The 24,343-nt window shown below is 38.4% G+C and overlaps 1 protein-coding gene across 2 annotated transcripts in view; it reads left to right on the forward strand.

Annotated features, from left to right (window-relative positions):
• mdga1 (MAM domain containing glycosylphosphatidylinositol anchor 1) overlaps window positions 1-24,343 on the forward strand; it is a 246,681-nt gene that overhangs the window by 76,484 nt on the left and 145,854 nt on the right. For both annotated transcript variants that reach the window (XM_087793129.1, XM_087793130.1), the window contains exon 3: window positions 16,321-16,460. In XM_087793129.1, the coding sequence (XP_087649255.1) occupies window positions 16,321-16,460 (140 nt within the window). The remainder of the gene's footprint in view (window positions 1-16,320; window positions 16,461-24,343) is intronic.

Genomic DNA, 24,343 nt, shown 5'->3' on the forward strand with positions numbered 1-24,343 from the left:
ATTTCTCAGACTTGTTTTTAATGAGCAACAGATGAAAATCTTCCCGGCGTGAACTTTTGCTGAAACTCTTCTGGAATATCCGGATCGTCTGGCGAGGGAACTAATTGCGCCTTCGTCGATCTTCCCTTTTTTTTTTTTACCCCCAGCGTTCTCATTCGTCAGGATCGCGGCCACTTCAGCATTTGTGAGTCTCTTCTCTGGTTTATTGGCTGAAAACATGTGACTCTCGCTCGTCCTGTCACGGTCCGGCCCGGAACAAACCCATCTTCGCATTTTCCTCCCTCTCTCCTCACCTGGAGTGACCGCTGTGAGGAGTTCGTCTTCGCAGCTGCAACTATGCTTGAAACACACTTGTGAGTTTAATTTATTCCACGACCGAGCCTCTAACTTAAATCAGTTAAATGTCAAATCAGTTTTTCCACATCTAAATGGATTGAAATGCCATTAGTCTGCACTCAAGCCCTCATGACACACAAGGAAGGGGTGAGAATAAATAAAACATGTTGTTTATATCACCCATTAACTGCTGGTAACTATTAAAATATTGCTTTTTTTTTCAAGTATCTCCTGCAAATTAAACAAACTCTGAAACAAACAGAGCACTAAGAGTGTACAGACCTCAGCCAAGCAGCTCTCCAAAAATGTATTTGTGGTATTGGAAGAGATTGGTTCTCGCTGTTTTCGCAGGAACAACAACATACAGAGGTTAATTGAGAAAGTGTGTGTCTGTGTGAGTCCGTGTGTCAGTGAGAGCGACTGAGCAACAGAAATTTCCAGAGTGTCCCTCGCCCCTCACCCCGAAGTAACTGGGATCCATCCCCGCCGTGACTTTGTTTAAGGGAATCATTCGTTGAACATGAATTAATTAATATGACATTTTTTGCATTTGAAATTCGGTTTAAGTAGTTTAGTCTGACAGACGCTGGCAGTAGGGTTTCAGAATTCACAACATACTGCATGCAAGAGCAAGAACTGCTTGTTCTGAAGGATGTGTCTCGCCTGCAGTTCATACAAAACTCTGCAGCCAGAATTCTGAGCTGCTCTAGTAGAAGAACTCACATTTCTCCTTCAAACTCTTCACTGGCTGCCAGTTTCTTTCAGGATCATCCCCCCCTTTTTAATCTCTTGTTCTTTCTTTTTATTTTATATTCCTAAATTCTTGGATTTCATTTTTGAAGTCAAGGGATGAGAGCGTCAAGCTTAAGGCTTCATATATTTTGAATATTACTCAAAAAATGGATCTAAAAACTCTATTATCAGGACTTGAAACTACACGACTGGAACGCAAGAAGGGAATACTTTTGAGGAAACAAAGTTTTATGACGGATGTCTAGCTTCACAGTGGAATGGTTTCAAAATTGGAATTATTTTCACAGACTGATTTTAAATAGCAAAAATAAAATAGCACGATTATTATTTTTGAGTAAAATTGACCTAAACAAGTGTCTTCACTTGTCAAGAGTCAGAAAAATATGAACTTTTTTCAAAATAATGATCAATACAACATAAATAATTCAATTTTTCTTTCAGGGGCCTCACGTTTGGGGCCTCGGCCAGGTGGTTGGGGACCAGGGCTCTTGAGTAAACATCATAACGTGACCACTAGTGTCTGATAAACCTTCAGACAGTTGAATCCATCTACAAAAACATAGAGGGAAAAGAAAAAAATTAAATTAATTAAATTAAAGAATTAAAGAAATCTACATGTTCTCGTCAGAAACACAAAACTTCTTCTCTGCTCCGTGTCTTGGACAGCCTGAGGTCTCAGTGGTCAACGCCAGCTCAGTAAAATTATAACTGCATTGTTTTGGGAAAATCTTAACATCTGGAACTCAATTCTGAATCCAACATCTGCTGAGAGAAGACACAACACAACATAGAAGCAGCTGTCTGCAACACAAAACAAGGGGTTATTGCTTCTTCCACTGAGTGTGTGTGTGTGTGTGTGTGTGTGTGTGTGTGTGTGTGTGTGTGTGTGTGTGTGTGTGTGCATGTGTGTGTGTGTGTCTGTGTGTGTGAGTGTGCATGTGTGTGTGTGTGTGTGCGCGCACCATATGCCGCACGAACCTCCCCAGGTATAACATATGCTTATTTGAGTCATAAATGAAGCGGCAGGGGTTTGATGGGGAGGAGGACGGGGGTGTAATTGTAAGACTGGGATAAAGACTCAGAACGAATCTTCGCGTAGAAAAGTGTCTTCAGATGAATCGATACTCGTCGATTCACCGGGAGCTTGGATTTGCTTCTCTTTTGTGGCCAATTAGGAACGTCTTACATGCGAGTGCATAGTCGGTGGACTCAAACAGTGTCAATATCTTCAGTCCACTAGATGGTAGTGATGTGTTGACGAAGCTTCATGAAACAGTGTCATTATCTTCAGAGTCCACTAGATGGTAGTGATGTGTTGATGAAGCTTCATGAAACAGTGTCATCATCTTCAGAGTCCACTAGATGGTAGTGATGTGTTGATGAAGCTTCATGAAACAGTGTCATCATCTTCAGAGTCCACTAGATGGTAGTGATGTTTTGATGAAGCTTCATGAAACAGTGTCATTATCTTCAGAGTCCACTAGATGGTAGTGATGTGTTGATGAAGCTTCATGAAACAGTGTCATTATCTTCAGAGTCCACTAGATGGTAGTGCTGTGTTAATGAAGCTTCATGAAACAGTGTCATTATCTTCAGAGTCCACTAGATGGTAGTGATGTGTTGATGAAGCTTCATGAAACAGTGTCATTATCTTCAGAGTCCACAAGATGGTAGTGATGTGTTGATGAAGCTTCATGAAACAGTGTCATTATCTTCAGAGTCCACTAGATGGTAGTGATGTGTTGATGAAGCTTCATGAAACAGTGTCATTATCTTCAGAGTCCACTAGATGGTAGTGGTGTGTTGATGAAGCTTCATGAAACAGTGTCATTATCTTCAGAGTCCACTAGATGGTAGTGATGTGTTGATGAAGCTTCATGAAACAGTGTCATTATCTTCAGAGTCCACTAGATGGTAGTGATGTGTTGATGAAGCTTCATGAAACAGTGTCATCCTCTTCAGAGTCCACTAGATGGTCGTGATGTGTTGATTAAGCTTCATGAAACAGTGTCATTATCTTCAGAGTCCACTAGATGGTAGTGGTGTGTTGATGAAGTGTCATGAAACAGTGTCATTATCTTCAGAGTCCACTAGATGGTAGTGATGTGTTGATGAAGCTTCATGAAACAGTGTCATTGTCTTCAGAGTCCACTAGATGGTAGTGATGTGTTGATAAAGCTTCATGAAACAGTGTCATTATCTTCAGAGTTCACTAGATGGTAGTGATGTGTTGACGAAGCTTCATGAAACAGTGTCATTATCTTCAGAGTCCACTAGATGGTAGTGATGTGTTGATGAAGCTTCATGAAACAGTGTCATCATCTTCAGAGTCCACTAGATGGTAGTGATGTGTTGATGAAGCTTCATGAAACAGTGTCATTATCTTCAGAGTCCACTAGATGGTAGTGATGTGTCGATGCAGCTTCATGAAACAGTGTCATTATTTTCAGAGTCCACTAGATGGTAGTGATGTGTTGATGAAGCTTCATGAAACAGTGTCATTATTTTCAGAGTCCACTAGATGGCGTCTCTGCACTATTTTTCCTTGTTTTCACATCATTTTTAAACTGATGGCGCCACCTACTGACCTCTGAACAACATGACACTGTTTCATGAAGCTTCACCAGACCATCACTGATCTTCCCTTCGTCTCCAGGTGTTTGTTTTATCCTCTCGTTCAGTTTGTATAGGAGAGACTAGAACGGACCTGAACAGGAAAATCTGAGGCTTGTGCAGAGAAGTTGGAGAATTTTTGTTGATCTTCAAAAAGTCTTCAAAGGCATTGAATCTAAAAATAAGGTCCTGGCAATAAAATGCATTAAATTTAATTTACGAAAAGTCTTAAAAACGGGAATGATAAGTTTGATTTTATATTAGTTTACATGAAAACCGTAATCTATATTAACTTATTTTGAACGAGGCACAATTTACGTTGTAAAGGATTATTTACAAATTCAGCACAAAAGTAGTCGAGGAAAGTAATTCACTGGACTCAAAATCCATTTTTATTTTATTTTAAAATATACATTTGGGTAAAATTTTCCCTAAACCTATTTACATAAATCTGCTTTGGCGACTTTTAAAAATGTGGTACAGTGTAGAGTTGTTCTTAAATTAGATTATGTTAGTCTTTAATCTTAAGAAACATTTTTATTTGTTCAGGCTTTTCCATGATTTTCTGGAACTCCTGTGTTGTTCTCAGTATTATCTTGATCTTTAAAGTATATACTTTATTGAATTTTGTTTTGATTGTTTAAGCGCTTTGTGACCCTGGTCTAGAAAAGCGCTATATAAATACAAATGACTTACTTACTTACTTACTTAAATTGCATCAAATGGTTAGTTCACCCAAAATTTTCCAAAAACTCATTTTCTACTCGCCCTCATGTCGACTAATGTTGGATTATTTTCAGAGTATTCTGTTCTTTTTTATAGTTATAGACAAAAATGTTTGTTCTTTTTAATGTAACAACTGGAGCTCAGTTTTCTTCGTCCAAAAAGACACTTAAAAACTCCCAAATCCCTCCATACTGCATCGTCTGTAACGTCCATCTTGAATTGAAGCTTCAACAAAAAAAACTTTTTGAGAAAAATGTAACATAGTTTAAGCATGTTTGTAGCGTAAGCTAAGATGCTAACATGCTAACATGCTACATCTCGCACACGTTTCAGGGGGAAGAACCTCTTTGAGATGTTTTGATTTAATCAACATGAAACTTTGGAACGCGTGAAGCTCTAACATGTGATAAATGGACGTCAAACTTCATGGAAAAGTTTAAAATTGACGCATACAAATTGGAAATGTTTTATATTTTAAAAAGGTTACATTTGTTTTTAATGTTCAAGGAACAGTTTACTTTGTAAAGGAACCATGAGGAAATGATTTAATTGGACTTAAAAAATATTTTTTATTTCATGTTGAAATACACATCGAAATTGTACTTTAACCAATTTTAAAAATGTGATTGATTGTCGAGTCAAACCTATTATCAGTAAAGGACAGTTTTGGACCAAGAAGAGATAAAGACAACAAAAGAGGTGTTGAATCAGGACACAACGACATACATGGATTATCTTGAGTAATGACTCTAATAAACTTGATATTCACCTCCTTGATCATAGCAAACATCATGTGTTCATCCACCGCAGACGACCGCGGCAGATCCTGACACCGACCGCATCCGTGCAGAGGGTTAAGTGCCTTGCTGAAGGGCAGGATGATGAAGGCGGCTCCAGGGGCCACGATCATGTCATATTTATGTTGTCTTTCCCCCGAGACTCGCCACGTCTCACCTCCGGGGCGAAGGCATCGCAGTCGCACAGGGAGCGTCGCAGCATTTACTGCGACGCTCTGGACTCCAGACCGGAGACGGAGACGCCGGAGAAAGAAATGGTGAATCATTACGTTCCTGACGTCTCATCGGTGAGCCCGGAGGTCGGAGCGAGAGAAAGACTCTCCGTCTGCTCCGGCCTCGGGCGTCTCCGGTGATTCTCCGTCCCGACGACGTGAGAGAGAGAGAGGGATGGGGAAAGAAAGAAAGAAGGATTGAACGAAGGTGCATGAGTTTCATACTTCAAGTTAAACAGCTGAGGATAGAGAGCGTCACGAGCAGGGAATAAATAAATGGAGAGAAAAAGATAGATTAGAGAGAGAGGAGAGAAGAAAAGGACGATATAGGGAAGAATTATCGTCGGAACTGAAAGGAAGAGAAAAGGGAGAAAACAAGATTGAGAGAAGAAGTGATCGACGATCAAAGATTTAAAAGAAATGAAAAAAAGTCATTGAGGCAGATGAAGGGAATGAAGGGAAACGAAGGCAGGAAAAGAAAGAGAAGTCAGAAGAGAGAAAGAAAAAGATGAGTATCGTACTTTAAAATGAACATAGAGGATAGAGAGAATAGTTACCTGGAAAGACAAGTGTGAAAGGACAATGAGGGCTGGAGTTGAAAGATGAGACCAAAGACAGTTTTTTTATTATCATTATTTAGCAAAATTTAAACAATTTTCTTCAATCATTCAAAAAAAAAAAAAATCCATAAAACACACAAATGTCCGCCATGTTAAAATTCCATGAAATCCTCACAAGCCACATGTAACTTCACTACACTGTCCTCTTTTCTTCTTCTTGTTTTATCGCAAACAACGCAAAAGTTCAAAACCGCAACCTACTGGTTTGGAGTGTGAATCGGGATCTATTTTTTTGCATGAATGTAGGTATATTGACGGGTTACTATAACTTATACTTAACTTAATTTACAATATTATATATTTATCTTTAGTAATATCGTTCTCTATATATTTTCAGTAACAAATCATAACATTTTTTCACTGGAAATTTGAATTAATAAATCTTTTTGAATCCAATTTTATCTTTAACTTCCCTGACTTTCTTTTGTTAACCGTAACACTGTACGACCCAGACTGTAGCTCCAGCCTCGGATGAATCCATTTCATGCAATAAATTAAACAAAGATAATCTTGAATGAATAGACAAATACACAATGAGTCAAACCTCACAATATAAAATCCAAACAAAAACAGCTATACCTAAAGATCACCCATAAAACACACCCGTCCAAAAGTAACGTGCCAGCCCACCGCCTCCAAAAAGACCCCCATTATAACCGGTGGTTCAGTCGCTCTGGTTCTCTTCCCCAAACCAGGAAGTGGTGTTTGATGTGTCGTGAGTGACAACAAGATCAAAACCAAATGAAATATTGAAGAAGGGAAGAAACAAGTCATGGAGGCAGATCAAATGAAAGGGAAATAAAAACTCAGGAGGACGGAAATAAAGAGGATTAAAAGGAGAGAAAGATACGGAAACTCAGTTCTGCCAATGTCATTGACTTCGTTCCAATGTTGTTGTCAAACAAGTTTCAACGTAATTGAAACACATTTAAACGTTATTCCAAATATGTTTTAACGTATTGTCGTATCGTTATTTATAATAGGTTAAAGTTTTAATCGAGTGTTATATTTCCGTGAATTAATTATGTATATATATATATATATTCTGAGCATGTACAGTATATAAATATATATACATGCTCAGAATCATCCGTTTTAATGTGTGATTTAAACAAATCTGAGATGCAACTGTGGCACTTTTGTCTCGCAAGGTTTCTGAAGAAAGTTTGACCAATTTTTCTTCTATATAAACATGTTTGACAATATGTTTGAACAAGAAGAAAAGTCAGAAAATCTTCAAATAACATTGTCATTTCTGCGCTTTCGTAGAAAGTAGAGTATCATACTTCAAATACAACATTATAACAGAGGATGGAGAGAATCTATGTTACCAGGAAGAAAACAGGAGATAAAAGAGACAAAAGGAAAGATCAGAAAGAGAAGTATCATGTTAAAAAGAAATTGTGTTAGAAGAAGAAGTAAGTGATCAATGTAAACGGAAAATGAAAGGAAAGACAAGATTTAGACTAAAATAACCAAGATAGACGAAGAAAGCATTTAGGCGGTTAAAGGTAATAAATGGGAATAAAACGTTAATGCAGGACAAGAAAAAGATATAAAGAAAAGACGAGTATCACCCTTTGAATAAACATTATAGCAGAGGAAAGAGAGAAACTTGAAATAAAGGAAGCAAATGTCAAAAATAAAAGTGAAAAACTGAGGAGACAAAAATGAATGATGGAAAAGAGAAAGAAGAAAGGAGGGGGGACAAAGAAAGGAAAAACATTGTTGAGTAAAAGGAACGAAAAATAAAGTATAGATTTGTAGAAAAGACATGAAAAAGAGGTGGGAAAAACATACAATAAAGGTGAAGAAGATCATTTGAAAGAATGAAAAAATCAACATCAGACTCGTACTTCCTGTGAAGTGAATCTGAAAGATTTGGTTTCGACCCGAAACGACTAAAAAGATGTTGTGTCTTTGAGCAGTTCAACACTTTAGACTTGTTTCACCTTCGATCATGTGCAACTCACGTCCTCAAATAGACGCGTCCATCAAGGAAACAAAACAACCTTCAAACCCGTCGCTGGATCCATCATCCCGGCCCCGGGAAGTGAATTATAAATGTTGAGATTAAATAAATGAATGAAGAAACCAGAGATAGGACGGAGCCGTCAGCGCACAAAACCCGCCGCAGTGGTCAGTGGAGCTCGGCGGAGCGTCAATTGAAATCGCCGTGAAAAATGAGCGTCGTTCCCGGGCGGGCGGCGGCGGCGACGGCCATCCATCCACGTCCGGAGATCCATCGATCACCTGGGATCGGCCTTCGATCAGGAGCGTCGCGCCAGAAGCTGTCGCCAAACATTCGATGGACATTCGTCGGGAAGTGAAACATAACTATCGGCTCACGTCGAGCTGATTCATGGACGCCTCGCCACCTTTGTTTGGCCGTGGTAACCGAGCGTTTCTCACCTGGACAAATGAAGGTGGAGGGTGGTGGAGGAGAGGCCGTTTGAATCCCCCCTTTCTCCTCCTCCTCCTTCGCCGTCCATCCATCCTGATGAGCAACGTAACGATAGAGTGATGGATTCTTGCAGTTACTTCATGGACGCGAGTCCTGCATGTTGATGTTCTTCTCCTCCTTCTATAGTAGTAGAGAATGAATGGAGGGAGAAATAATTGAAGGGCGGGACATTCATGTTGTTTTTGAACGGAGAAAGAAAGGATGTGAGAGAAAAGGAATAATCACAGAGATGATATATTCTAGTTTAAGAAAAATAAAAGAATAGGCAGCGAAAGAAAGAAGACGATCATGAATAATAACAATGAAAGGGGGAGAGGAAAATGAAAAAAAAAAGATTGAGAGAGAAGAACTGAGCATGAAGAAAACAGGAAATAAAAGCTGTGGAAGTGATAACAACAATCGGAAATAGGATGAAGAAGAAGAGAACGGGTAGAAGATGAAAACAAAGCATGGAACAGACGAAATGAAAAATAAATGGAAAGATCTTAAAAATCGATGTGAAAGTGAGAGAGAGAGAGAGAGAGAGAGAGAGAGAGAGAGAGAGAGAGAGAGAGAGAGAGCAAAGAAATAATAAAGTGATACATTAGGAAATCATCTTAAAAAGTGATGGAAGAAAAAGGAAAGTGTGAAAGAGAAGGAGAATTGCTAAATAAAAAAAAGAAAGAGCTGAATAACGAGGAAGGGAAAGAAAAGAATATGAAGATAGAAAAGTGGAATGATAAAAAAAATTAATTGAAAGAGAAAATAAGTATAGAAACGACAGAAAGTGGAAAATAGTAGATGAATGTTTTGGAAGAACAAAGAGAAATAAGAGGAGAAAATGGAGAAAGATGTCATGGATGAGAACAAATGGAATGCATGAGGAAAAAGAGAGGAAAAAATCAAATAAAGGAAAGGAAAACAACAAACTAACCAAAGTAAACAACTATAAAGTAAAGAAGAAAAGAAGAAGCTGACGACGCATTAAGCAAATGAATGAAAGAGTGAAGAAAGGATGAGAAGAAAAGAGAACAAGTTTGTTCAAACCGTCGTACATGTATTTACTGTATGATACAGGCTGCTTGGATATTTTAAAAATGCTAGTTTAACTAGTTATGTTGTCAGCAGATGATTAACTATCAGAAGATGCAGGACTTCTGTGGCGCCTGTGGATCTAATGAGCGGAATATATACCAACGAGATCTCCTGGGATCTTTAATGGGTTTTAGTTTAGTATGTTTTGTAAGGTTGTAAATAGTTATTATTAATTCCTTGACATGAAACCTGTGCATTTGTGTGATCTTTGAACTAATGTTTAGCTCTTTTGTAATCAATTGTTTTTGTAAATCTAAAGTAATTTCTGTCAAATTAGTTGTATTTTTAGAGGGTTTTATTTACAAATCTATTACTGAGGTTGTATCAACAATCTACTGTCATTTGTACACTTCTTATTACACTGCAATGATACTAATCATCATTTTATCTCACGTTTTCTGAGTAGAATATTTCATTTTAAAACATTATGTAATATTGTGACATTATCCTCAGCATACCTTTCGTAGTTGTTTCATTTATCACTTCAAAATGTTTATTTTTTATAGATTTTATAGTCAAATTTTCCTTCCCATAATGTCTATCTATCTGGTCTGAGGTTTGAAAAACAAGCCCAGTGAAAAAAACTTGACAAATGAGCGATTTATGATTAACTTTTATAGTGAAAACACATCTTTGCTCTATAGACGTAATGCACTGTAGGAGCGAGTGACACTGAACCAAGATGGCCGCCCTGTTTACACACCACTCTAGTGGGCGTCTATTCTCTTGTCCAGTCACATGACCTGTCCAGATGATAAAACCAGGAAGTACAATCCACACGTTTTATCGTCCATCAAGTCTCATTACATATGGACCAGTAAACTTGATGAAACTCTTCTGGTTCCTCCTGTCGCTCCCTCACTTCTGTTCTCTCCTTCTTCTCCTCCGACACAAGCCTCTTCATCTCATCCTCTGCTTCTGTTTGATTGAAGTGTGTGGAGTTGATGAAGAGGTTTCTCTCTCTCGCTGAAGGACACGTTCAAATCTCCTGCGATACACCATTGACTCCCGGCTCGCCATCCTTGAGGAGAGACGACGTCTCAAGATCTGTCTTTGTTCTTCTGGACCGAAGTCCGTCTGTTCACCGAGAAAGAAAAAGTTTTTCGGTCGATACGACGAAGCCTTCGACGTCGTGACGCAGGAGTTTTCACAAAAAAACAAACTATTCAAGAGAAACGATCAGAGCTGGAGGACAAACACTTTTTACTGGACGAGGATCACGAATAAAACTCAACTTTTGTTTTTTCGAATGGCCCGGGGGCCAAATCCAGCCCGCTGTGTTTATTTCACATGGCCGGAGGGTTGTCTTCAGATCTAAGTAGTGTAGTACTGCTACACACTTACAGTGTAGTACTGTCTCAAATCAAACTCTGCTGCTACACACTTACAGTGTAGTACTGTCTTAAATCAAACTCTGCTGCTACACACTTACAGTGTAGTACTGTCTCAAATCAAACTCTGCTGCTACACACTTACAGTGTAGTACTGTCTCAAATCAAACTCTGCTACTACACACTTACAGTGTAGTACTGTCTCAAATCAAACTCTGCTGCTACACACTTACAGTGTAGTACTGTCTCACATCAAACTCTGCTGCTACACACTTACAGTGTAGTACTGTCTCAAATCAAACTCTGCTGCTACACACTTACAGTGTAGTACTGTCTCAAATCAAACTCTGCTGCTACACACTTACAGGGTAGTACTGTCTCAAATCAAACTCTGCTGCTACACACTTACAGTGTAGTACTGTCTCAAATCAAACTCTGCTGCTACACACTTACAGTGTAGTACTGTCTCAAATCAAACTCTGCTGCTACACACTTACAGTGTAGTTCTGTCTCAAATCAAACTCTGCTGCTACACACTTACAGTGTAGTACTGTCTCAAATCAAACTCTGTTACTACACACTTACAGTGTAGTACTGTCTCAAATCAAACTCTGCTGCTACACACTTACAGTGTAGTACTGTCTCAAATCAAACTCTGCTGCTACACACTTACAGTGTAGTACTGTCTCAAATCAAACTCTGCTGCTACACACTTACAGTGTAGTACTGTCTCAAATCAAACTCTGCTGCTACACACTTACAGTGTAGTACTGTCTCAAATCAAACTCTGCTGCTACACACTTACAGTGTAGTACTGTCTCAAATCAAACTCTGCTGCTACACACTAACAGGAAATGAGTCGACAGCTTCTTCTTCTACTACTTTTTAACACTGATTGAAACCAGTCGTTGAAACACTATCACTGACACTTGACAACACTTTTCTCCAATTGAAACGTTATTAAGTTATTAAGTTGTGTTTCATTGTGTTATTATTGTTGTTTTGTGGTAAAAATAGTGTTTTTTCGAGACATTTACGTCGGTATCTGCTCCGAAGAGTCACTGACGTATCTTCAGTTTAGTGTTATCTACGTCACTAGGATGGAGGACGTTGAGGGTGGAAAGTGTCCATCGATCTACACTCAATTTTCTGGATCATTTGTTTTCATGATCATTTGCATAATAGATTCTCACTGAAGGCATCAAAACTATGGATGAACACACATTAATTCTCTTAAAATCAGATTTTATTTTACGATTTTTCCGTGATGAGAAATTAAGTTTAGACGAGTGAAGAAACTCCTCCTTCAAGTCTTTTCTGGATATGTTTGTGTTTCTTATTCTGCTGCTTAAGTCATTCAACGTTTTCACACGATTGTGTTGAATCATTTCACCAATCGTGTGTAACGGTAACTATCAATCTACCTGCTACTAAACAAGTCCAACGCTCCAGGATAATGTGCTTCTAAAGCAGGTTAAAACGTTTCTTTGTTCAAGTTTAGTCTGAGAGAAACATTGTTAGATCAACAACATTCTAAAACGACCCGAGGGTTGTCGGGTCGAAGCCGTCTGTAGCCGCGCTGGGATTCGAACCTCTGATCCATCGATGCGATCGATGGAAGTTCCATCAAACGTTCACGGCCGACAGAAGTGTCTTCTCTGGTCTGACGTTGATCGCTCTTTTGCGGAACACAGTGCGATGCCTCGCTCTCCAGGTCTGCGTTCACATCTCTGGCGTTTCCCCCTCAGATGAAAAGATGAAGCGAGAGTTCCACCAAAGAGATGAAAATCTTTCACATCGTTGGCACACTTGGAAAAAAGAAAGAACAAAGAGAGAAGAAAAAAGAAAAAAATTCTCACTGGTCTTTTCCTTTGAGCGAAGTATGTTCGACCCAAAATATGCCGGATAGTATAACTATCAACTAATGGTACGTGTGCTGAGACTGAAAAAAACTAAGAAACTTTTCTTTCTGACTGACCTAAAATATTCCAAAACATGTTTTACCTTCTGTTAAATTGATCAAATCTTTGTAGTGCAAAAATCCTTCATCGACTCTAAACCGAAGACGGACAATGAAATGTCATCAGGGGCCGAAAGAAAAAGGAGAGGAATAGAATGAAAAAATATTACATATGAAAAATATAAATAAAATATGAGATCATCCAGTTTTTTATAAACGCTGGATTCACAAGGAACCAGCGTCAGCTCGTCAGTAATCCTGAAAGAAAAATGTCTAATCATTCTTGGCTTCATTCTGAAAATCGGCTTAAATTGTTTGTCAATTATTATATTGTAAGTAAATTTACTCCTTTAGATGGTGGCTTTCTGTCCAGGGTGTCCCCTGCCACTCTGGTCTAGTATGAAAAATGTTACGGTTGAGTAGCATAAATTGCAATATGACAAATCTACGTTAAAAATTAGATAATGAGCTTTTTTTTTACATGATTTTAGGTTAGGTTAGGTAGAACTTTATTGACTATTTTTTTTTTCCAAATTATCCACAGCAAATACAGAATTTTACAAAAAAAAAAGTTTTTTGTTTATATGAGTAAGATGATGAGAAAAAAAATGTATTACAGGGTAATAAAGGGTAAAATAACATTATAATATGAAATAATGTTTTATTGAATATGTAGCTAAAGAAACACACACAACAAAAGTAACATAAAAGACAATAAAACTGTAAATGCCAACAAGAAAAACCAAACAAAATACATTTAATGTTTTGGATTGATGTTTCTTACAAAACAATACATTTTAATACAGATATAAAAATATAAGCAACAAGAAAATAAATCATGTTCAACTATGTAACATTTAGAAAATATTTTATTACATAGACCATTTTAATGAAATATTTAAAAAGAATAATTGTATTTCTGTTGTGATAAATATATAAAATACATTTTTTTTACTATATTCACATTAAATATAAGACATGAAAATCACCTACAGCAAGATTTTTATACATGTTTACTCGCTCAGGTCGGCTCTGAGCTCCTTAGCGACGGATTAATAAAGGTTAAAGGCCAAAAAACCTGCTTCTGTTGCACTTTTTCAAAGTCATCGTGTGAAACTGTAACTTCCTCACCAGTGCTTGGTAAATGTGGGCCATTTTAACACAAAAAATGATTCTCAAGCGGAGGAAGAAAAAGTGTCTGAAAGTCTCGAGTAAACAGAGAAAATGTGAAGCAGATGCAGCGACATCAGAATGAGAATCTGGAAAAAGCTGTGAGTCAGAGATCCACGACAACTGTGGCCTTATTTCTAAACTGAGCGATTGATTTATTCCTTCAGAAGAGAATGAAGTCAGAATCTCATGAAGCATCGATCATAGACGGATGTTTAAAAGTTGGTTTCGGTGGAAGAAGGAAGTCTAAATTCTGTCGTAACGACGGTTCCGTTCATGAGCTGTTAAATGAAGTTATTATAGATTTAATAAACGTTTATTTCCAGTTGAAGTCGGAACATTATGTGTGTCAAGTTGTCTAGCTTGGAAAAAGGCTCGAGTAAATCGTGAGTCGTCAAAACCCACCGAAGCGTTTTGGTTCCTCGGTCCGAGGCGGTGAACGGGGTGGAAGGTGAACTTAGAACACCCACTTCCTTCCTGTCGGTTCAACGCTAACAGTCGTCGAGCGAAGAGAAGATTTGTTCTCGCCGTGAATCGATGCTAATCACATCATCGTGCCTCCCCCCCCTCTCGCCCGCCTCCCCCCGGGGGCTTCACACTCTGATCCTGCCTTTTCTTACTCACCCGCTGCTTCTCTCGCCGTCTGCCTCGCCTCGTCACGAGCGAGGGGGGAAGTCATGTGAGGCAACTCGCGAGGTTCTTCTGCTCCAGCGGCCGACGTTGATATGATCCTTGTTGCTCGGATCTCGCATTGCGCCGACGTCAAGAGTGTTCGTCTCTCTCGTTGCCTTTCCAGGCTTGAGAATCAAACGTCGTTCTTCTTCAGGCGTCCGATTACAGTTCAAGTCTAAATTTCTGGATTACAACATTAAAAGCTTGTACAGTTTGCTACGTTTATTTGAAAACTAACAACTAAACACCTTTAACAACAACGTCTCTGTTGAACACAATCGTTCTGAAAGAGGGAAGTGAAAAACCATAATAATAATTACAGACATAATAGTTATAATAACAATAATAATAACAGAATATAGGATCAACTTTCTGATTGAAGGATACATTAAATTAAAGCAGTTTTGATGAGAATATCAACTCATCTTTGTTCTATTTGGTATTATAGGTCATTTTTCCCATGATTCAATTGAAAGAACGTTGTATTTTCATACTCGCTAAGTTTTTTACATTAATATCGAACATTTTTAAATGGGAAAATATTAACAATAAGATAATATGAATTTAAAATTGTGGATAGATATACCTACAATATTTCATTTAATTTATTGTTTTTCGTTTCCTCCAAAAAATGATTTTCTTCATACCTTCTGTCTCATGGCTTCAAAGCCTCACAATTTATCAAGTGTTTTATTTTATTTCGGGCTTTGCTTCTGTTTAATAATGCAGGGTGTTTTAATATGGTCTGAGTTATTAGAGACACACACTGTTTGTAATGTACGGAGACTGAAAATAATTGAACATCTTCTCATTACTTTTAAAACTCACACGAATGAAGAGAAGAACAGATGCAGAGAGAATTTCCATCAATAATATTTAAGAAAATCTTTGCAACAGACGAACACTTTGGTAAAAGGAGGAAAAAGGAAAACATTCCACATGATAAAATGTAAAATCTTACCAATGTTAATGTCTATGAATACATCAATTTTAAATATATAAAAACCTTGGAGAAGTACACATGACTTCAAAGACCATGACTTCGGAAATACTTTATACTGTCCCTACTTTAGAGACACGAGAAGAATAAAAGCCAATAATCAAAATCAAACTCACCAAAAACGAGTAAATTAAAGCATTAATGAATGTTTTCTTTCAAAGTACATGTCTACAGGATCAAAAAACAAACATGAAAGCGAGGGATTTTCAATGTCATGCCAGGTAGGATTGTGGACGAGCTGACGCCGGTTCCTTGTGAATCCAGCGTATATAGAGGCTGGATGAATTCAGTTTTAAAAACAAGGGGAAAAGAGGAAGAAAGAGAGAAATATTCTGACAACAATGGAAAACATTACACTTAAACTCAATTCAAATACTGAAATTACTAAAGTATCAAACCTTTATGTGACTGTTTCACTCAAAACAATCTGATGAAATAGGTTTGAGTGCAAAAAAATGGATCATCTCTGGACACAACTGCTCATGGACATTATTTCTCGGTGTCAGGACAGTGAATGTTTCACACGGTCCTGCCTCAGTGACGTTCTTCATCGACTGGTGTTTTAACAGGTGTTTTTGTTTGCCTTCCACAGCTCCAGCCAACGCTCAGATCGTGCACTCAGGAGCCGCCTGCAACGTGAAGGATGACAACATCAGCGAGAGGATCTACACCATCAAAGAAGGAGACACTCTGGTGCTGCAGTGCATCGTGAAAGGACACCCCAGACCACAGGTAGGCGCCGCCCACGGGTTGCTGCTAAGGATTTCTGTCTACGTCCGATAAAGAATGAGTCGTCTACGCTCGCCTCAGCGTCGTCATCTGAAAACACAAGAGAGTCGAGATCATGAATCTCTTGAATCAAAGGGTTAATATTGACACAAGTCTGTGTGAATCTGTGTCAGTGAAGGAAGCCTAAATGAGTTGCAAAATGTGCACTTGTCGATCTCCTTGAGTTTTATTCGAGTAGTAATCTGTAGTTGAACAAATATACATAAGCCTGCAAATGTTGTAAATTATGCATCTGAAGCCTTGAACAGCTTCAGATTTGTGTCTGGATTCGACTTAGATCTTTAACTTCTCCATCGACGTCTGGCAGTTTGTTGCTGAGATGAGTGCGAGACTCATCTCAGCCTTTTTCTCGCTTCTAAAAAAAAGTCAATTTAATTAAAAATAATTTAAAACACCCAGTGACATGATGGCATTTACGTTCATCGTTGCAATAAAAACAGGAATTCGATTTTAAAGTTTGTCTGACCCGGTCTCGCTCCGATCGACGAAAGTGTCGGCTTGTTTTTTCAGCCGCTGATGGATTCTTCTTCTAATAACATTTAAACGTGTGAGGAATTGATTGGCTTGACTTTTTATCACTGTTAATGAGATTGAGTCGACTGGTTGAAGTCTGGCAGGACGTCCGTTCAATGATCTCCTGCGGCTCGACGTCTCTTCGGTTTGACGTGGTTTCTCTTTTGTTTCGTACAGAGGTGATGAATTGAATCGAGAGTTTGCTGAATATCATGAGATCAGTTACAAACGTGTTCCCGGCTTGTTTATCTGTGACACATTCATGAGTCATCAGCCTCTAAAGTTACTTTGTAAATAATACATCAGTGATTCATCTCTAGAACTGATGGTGACTCAATCACAATTGTTTATTCATTACTCGTCTAGTTTGTTTTTCATATTTCGCTCTTTTTTATCATCTAAAATCCAAATATCCACACAATAGGTCCAGACTTCCCTCCTCACAAACACTTTTGTGTACTTTCTGTCAGCTTATTAAGATATTTTCACATAGGCCAAATCTTGTCATTTTCCATTCATTTTGTTCCTGCCTGTACCTTATTCTGTGTTTGGGACTCTGGTCACTTGTCAGATTGAGTTCGACGCCCCTGATGTGTTCGACACCCTAATGTGTTGTTACGATACTTGTTGTGGGTTTACAGTGAGAGAAAAGATGAGAGTTTACAATAGGACAGAAAACGATGTCTGACTGAAGCCGGTAGTTGGTTCCACGGCAGAGGGGCTTAAAAACTGAAGGCCCTGGCTCCAAATCTACATTTAGATATTCGTGGTATAACTAATGGATCAGAGTTTAAGGATCGTAACGTCCTAGAAGGTTGATAAGTTTGCATTAGATCAGTGATGTTTGTTGGTGTTAGAACATGTTAAGCTTTGTAGGTCAAGAGAAGGATTTTAAATTCTATTGGTTTGGAGAGAAAAAAACGGATAATGCCTGAGACAGAGTTTGTTGAGTGTAATCATTGGTCAACCCTGTGACCTTTGTTCTCTCAGATAATCAATAATGTATGATGAAGTATATAGATATAAATACAAATTACTTACTTACTTACTTATAGATGTGACGGAAACTTCAGAGTGGAATCTGATCTTCAATGATACGGTTCTGTATTACTCTCTTTGTACAAGTACAGTTTTTATGACTTAAGTTAACAGCTTGAAGTCATATTTCTTACCTGACAGGTGCCGTAGAAAAGGTGAGCACAGCCATGTGTTAAAAGGAGCTCACTGGCCCATACGAATGGGTGATATGTATCCGTTCCATGGACCGATCAAAGCCATCGGAGGATCCTTTGATATTGAATCAAAAGATCAATGTCACTTTTGAACCTTCCTCACTCCCGTCAGGAGGTCACACCTGTAAGGAGATAGGATTTGCGCCTCTCCACTTCAGATCAAGAATGCTCTCTCGGTCAGAAGGAAGAGCGCGAGGCGAGAAAAGAGCCTCCGCTGCTAAAAATAGTCGGAGAGTGAATGTACACAATGTGACAAATCACAGTTTGACTTCTCTTTTCCCCGGGAGCTCAGCGCATCACCGACACTCTGTTCGAAGTCGGAGGGAAACGAAGAAGAACAAATGCTATAACGCAGCACTTTAGAGGCTTTTATGGGTCACACCTGCTGGTCTGTGCAGCGAGGCTCGCTGGAGACGCTGATTCAAAGTTTGCCTCTGACTTTGGACACGGCAGTTTTGGTTCACATGCGACCAGAACACCCTGCTGGTCTGTCACAGCGTCTACATCAGTGTTTAATTACTGCTGGGCTGAGAAGAAACGCTTCATTCTCTGGAGTCAAGAAACACTTATCGTCTTCCCTGTTATCCTATAAAAGCCTTTTTTTTCTATCACAAATAAAGTGTCGCAAAACAAACACTTAAAAAAAGGTAATACATGAAATCACATATAGAAAACATTAAAAAAAAATACAATAAAACCTACACACAACATATATCCACGTATATAAGGTTTACTGGTCATATTAGTAGACAACCTCAGTTTCAATAAATATAAATATATTATATTTCAAGATTTCTGGTTCGTGAGCCAAAGACACTAAACAAAGTGACATTTTTAAACCATACAACAATAATAACAACATTAAAATAAATAAATCAAAGTTAATCTTATGCAGTTTTAAATAAAATTGTAGCTCTTTATCCAGATTTATCTAGTTGTAAATACATTATTTCTCTAAAACAAAAAAACAACAACTTTAAAATGTTATATAACGATATTCGTATAATGTCTTATAAGGCAAAATATTTTAAATAAGTTTGACATACCAAAATAACATAAAGTATGTTATAGGTGGAGCCTTTTTGTTATTTCAGTCCAAATTTTTGATAAATAAAAAATATTTTAAATACAAAATTAATGAATCCCTTAATAATTGTGACGAGTTCCTTCTAGTAAATATTAAAAATTATACGTTTTTCTTCCTAAATGAAACCCAATATAAATAATTTCAAATGTTTCCCAAACATGTTGTTGTAATTATGTATTCAAACTGCTTTTTCATCAATTAAACAAAAGACGGAGCTCACTCTCCACACGTTCCTACCCAGAAGAAAAACAACAGACGGATTTTAAAAATGTATAAAAACCGTTGAATTTTTACCTGATGACGTTCAATGAGACTGTGTGGCTCTTCTTCAGGTGCTGTCGTGTGCGTCCTCTCCAAATGATCCTACTTATTTTACTCAATTTATTTTGAATCACTAATTTATAAATTGTATTTTTATGTAGTTTCGGCACAAATGCAAATGTTAAGGCGAGATGATGACAAATTAAATGCCACGTTCTAGTTGAGAATTCTTCTGAAGGTCAAGATCTGCCTAATAACGTAACATTTACCGAAGAAAATAATCCTTCGGTAAAAGTTTCACGAGCATATTTTACACGTTTTCCGACAAACAAAAAAGAAAAGAAATCCCTTGGTTTGCCCCAAAATGGGATTTGAACCCCCCCTCGCGCCGCAGCAGAATGATGTTCTGTGCGTGTATTTGAGGCAAAAACAACAACTAAAGCGAGGGATTCTTCTCACTTCTACTGTACGTCGGATGTCGGAGGACTTTGTGAAGCGAGAGACGTTGATGGAGTTCGATGCTAAGTGCACTGAGGGGACTGCGGATGTGTTTTTGTCGGAGGCGTGAAAAGTTTTCTTCATGGATGCATGTCCACCAGCATCACATCACCATGAATAAAACAGCAGCCGAGTGTGTGTCCTTGCATCTGTGTGCCCATCTGCGTCCGTATTGATCGAGAGTGTGTGTGTGTGTGTGTGTTCGCTGCCGGGTCTGAGAGATTTGTAATGTTGCAGATATGAATAATCCGTGTTTGTGTTTTTTCTTTCGTCTGGAGTGTTTCACGTGGAAATGCAGGGCCGAGCGAAGATGAACTCTGTGCTCTTAATTGAAGGACGTTTTTTTTATATTTGCTTTTTTTTCTTTCCCTTTTATCTGACCTTGGAGAGCGTTTTCTTGTTGGTGTTTAATGGCTCTGAGATCCCTCTGCAGTTGTTGGCTTTAATTCAAACTGCTCTCCTCGGTGCGTTTAAACCCGGCATGCCAGGAAAATGAAACCTTAAGAGTGTTTTCATGCTTATATCTTTTATCTTATTCAAGAGTGTAAAATACTTTTCTGTTGGTAGATACATTACTTTTTTTTCTCCGGGTCACGATGTGTACAAGTGCAGGTGAGAGTAACCAGCAGACAAGTGTTGACATCATTGGATTAATAAAAGCCAAAGCAATGCAATACAAATACTAAACATAGAAAAGCAAAATCTTGGAAAAAGACCAGGAAACAACAGGGAACCTGGAAACTGATAAAAAACACTTGCTTATAAAGAATAACTTAAAGCACTCTGGCACAGAGGCAAAACAAAACAAAACAAAAAATCCAACAGTGTTGATCCATAGAACGGAATGAATAATAAGTGCAGGAAAAACTTCTGGATCTGGACTCAGGTGGTTTAAGTAGGTGAGGGTTCTTGATCGATGACGAGGTCCAGCTGTGTTCCATGAGTTGACTTAAGGGGGTCAATTGCAAAGGAGGAAACAGGAAGTGAGAAAACAAAATGAAACAAAAGGAAAACAAGTGAAAACATAACACAAAGTTTCATAAAGCAGTTTTGTTGATTCCAGAGCTCCGTAGTTTTTGGTTTTAAGAAGAAGCGATATATCATTTAAAATAAATATAATCAAAGATAGCGCCATCTAGAGGGCTCTGATGAAAGGATGTTACATGAATCTCCACCAGCCCATCATTACCTATCAGTACAAGGTGTACGACTACTAGATTGGCCCCGGTTTGGACCTTAACAGAATTAACTAGACCAAGTAGTAATACATACTTTGATGCTTCATTTGGTCGCATTTTACACTCACTTTAAAAGCCACTCATTAAAACTTAGCCCCCAAAGTAATACTGAAAGCCAAAGGAAAATCTGCGTTGATGGAAAAAGATTTCCCACAATTTTCATAGATTACAGAGCAGAACACAGGCGACGTTTGAAAGCAAGCACTTATCATAATATGCCTTTTTTCAATAATTATAATAAAAGTATTTTATTTAAAGGGCACCGAATGTGAAAACTCTCCTGACTTATTCACATGTTGAAAATGTTGAAGTCGTCCTCTCCAACGTGCAGTAGTTCATACATCATGACGTTTCTCCATTTAGAAGTTATTACTTAATAAAGTTCTCCCCCGTCTGAAATCTTGCAGAACGAGAATAAGATCAGCGAGCCGAGTCTGACGTCAGAAAAGGGGATAATCCGTCTCCAAAAAAGCTCTGATCCTGCCCATGTATTGTGGTTGTGCCGCCCCGGCTGCTAACAGTTAGCCGCTAACACAAGAGTCTGGTCAGACTCTCCTGCAGAATGACCAATCAGAGCAGAGTGGGCGTGGTTTGCTTGTACGAGATTTCCTCTCAGCCAAAACAGACCTTTTCAAGTGGGCGGGGCTTAGGCACATTTTCTAATGTAAATATCTTTATTAAATGAGAGTTTTGTTCAAAAAGAAACTGACGAGTATAATAGAGGTCCTAGAACAATTTAAGGGACACTTAAATCAACACATTAGGTGCCCCTTAAATAAATAAGATTATTCTTATTATAGTAAATTATTATCGTTATTATTCTATAAATGAGAGGATGTGTCTTTCGTTTGTTTCCTTGTTTTGTAACGCCCTCTGTTTTACCGCCGACAAACTAATAAACAAGCTTCGGTTTGAAGATGAATCCTCCGACACATATTCGCGAAGAAAACCAACCAGTTGATCTAATGAGCCAACGCCAGATCCGCCCGTCGCACGCCTGTCATTAAATCCATATTTCACTTTCTTATCTCTGGCTCACGATCCACGTAAACTTCACCCGCCGTCTCTCTGCCAAACTTTGATAAAACTTTACCTCCATGTGCCGCGATAATGATCATTAGGGAACACGCTCCCCGGAGCGCTTGGAAGATGCAGGGGATTGTGAGAGCGATGACTCGGTCTCTAGGTCGGAGGTGGCTTTTTGAATAATGATCCTTTTGGTCGCGACGTCAGGATGTAAAATACACCAATGAGATTCTTTCTTCGCCGGCCATTGCGTGGGACTGTTCAACTACTTAATTGGAATCAACCATCTGTTAATTAAAATAACTGATTTAGTCATTTTATTAAAAAAATGGAATGTTCTGATTGGATCCAACCATCTGTGCCAAAAAAAAAAGAAAAACTCTCTTCATCCATGTTTCTATGGAAGTGAAGCAAAACTATGTACGTTGAAGGGATTTTTCGTCTCCCAATAGTTTTAAAGTCAAAGTACATGGAAAACTTTAAATACTGATTTCCAGCCTACGATGCTATCAACATTGTGACACAGATAGGATGACGGTGTTTTCGTACGATAGTAAGAGCATTTGTTCCAGTTCCCAAAAAGCAAAAATAAATCGGCGCGGTTTTCTGATATTTTGCAATATGGTATGAGTTAGGAGATGAATATCTGGAGAACAGCAAACGTATAGATAGGTTCAGATGAACCGACCCCACCCCAGTCTCGATATGTGGTGGTGGTTAAAGAAAGACTCAGACACAGAATTGAGTTTAACAGAAAATGCTCATTTAGTGAAATATGCAAAAGTCAGAGACACAACTTACATGATCATGGACCTTGGCAAAGCAGAGATCTATCGCAGAGACGTCTAAGAGTGCCAAGAGAAAAGTTCTATTGAAATGGCCGATCTTTATAGTGGCCTCGTCCTCAAGGTAACATTGTGGCTTTGTTGAAGAATGAAGATAAAAAATAGTACATTTCTGAACCATGTAACGATTTCAAAATCTCTAGGAAGAGGCTATTCCCATTTCTAGAGATCTTATTGTCGTCATAGTATTTGAGTCTGTATCAAAGACTGGACCCGATATAAGACACTTGCCTTTGATTTTTTTCTTCACAGGGTTAGAATAAGCAAGACGTGTCCAATACTTTTATTTTTTTTAGCGGTGAGGTCATTTGCCTACATCCCATAAAATCAGTAAGTAAGTAATTATTTGTAGAGCAACTTTCTCAGACCAGGGTCACAAAGCGCTTTAACAATCAAAAACACAGTTAAAATATATACTTTAAAAGATCAAGATAACATACAAACAAACACAGCAGCCCTAAGAAATGTGGGGGAATGTAAGTTCTCCTACTAGAGCTGGTCAGTTTTGTATTAACTGTAGAAAATAATTATTGAATAAAGGTTCTGATATTCCATGAACTGGTGGCGAAAATGAAGCGACCCAAGGACAGACTCTTGTGGGTAAAATTGTATGACGATCATCTCTCATTCTCCTCTTTGTATTTTTCTTTTGAGAATAGAAGTTTCATTATTGAGTAACTTGTTTTTTTTTCCAACTGTAAATATTTATTTGTTATTAATCAACACATTTTTCTGTTGAACCAATACAAGTTGGTTATTCATGATATTTCCACCCGATTTGGTTTCTTTCATACCATTGAATGGGCGCATATCCTGATATTATCATCCTATTCATATGGGCCAGTAGGGCCCTATTCTACCTACTAGCATGTAGAATAGGCTGTTATCAGCTATTCATCTGGTTGACCCAATGTTATACTGTATATTGTCTCGAGCGGGTTGCAATCCCGCGTCCCTGGGGGCAAAACGACAACCATGGCCGATGCGCTATCCACTGAGCTAAACCCTAACCCTGACACTAACCCTAACCCTAGAGTCTTTAACCCTAACCCTAACCCTAACCCGGTACTTCTGTATCCTTTCGTGTTTTTCCGTATCTTTCCGGGTTGCGTCCAAGAAAGATAAA

The sequence above is a fragment of the Callionymus lyra genome, chromosome 6 (assembly GCF_982586985.1).
Source record: "Callionymus lyra chromosome 6, fCalLyr1.hap1.1, whole genome shotgun sequence".
Taxonomy (NCBI): domain Eukaryota; kingdom Metazoa; phylum Chordata; class Actinopteri; order Syngnathiformes; family Callionymidae; genus Callionymus; species Callionymus lyra.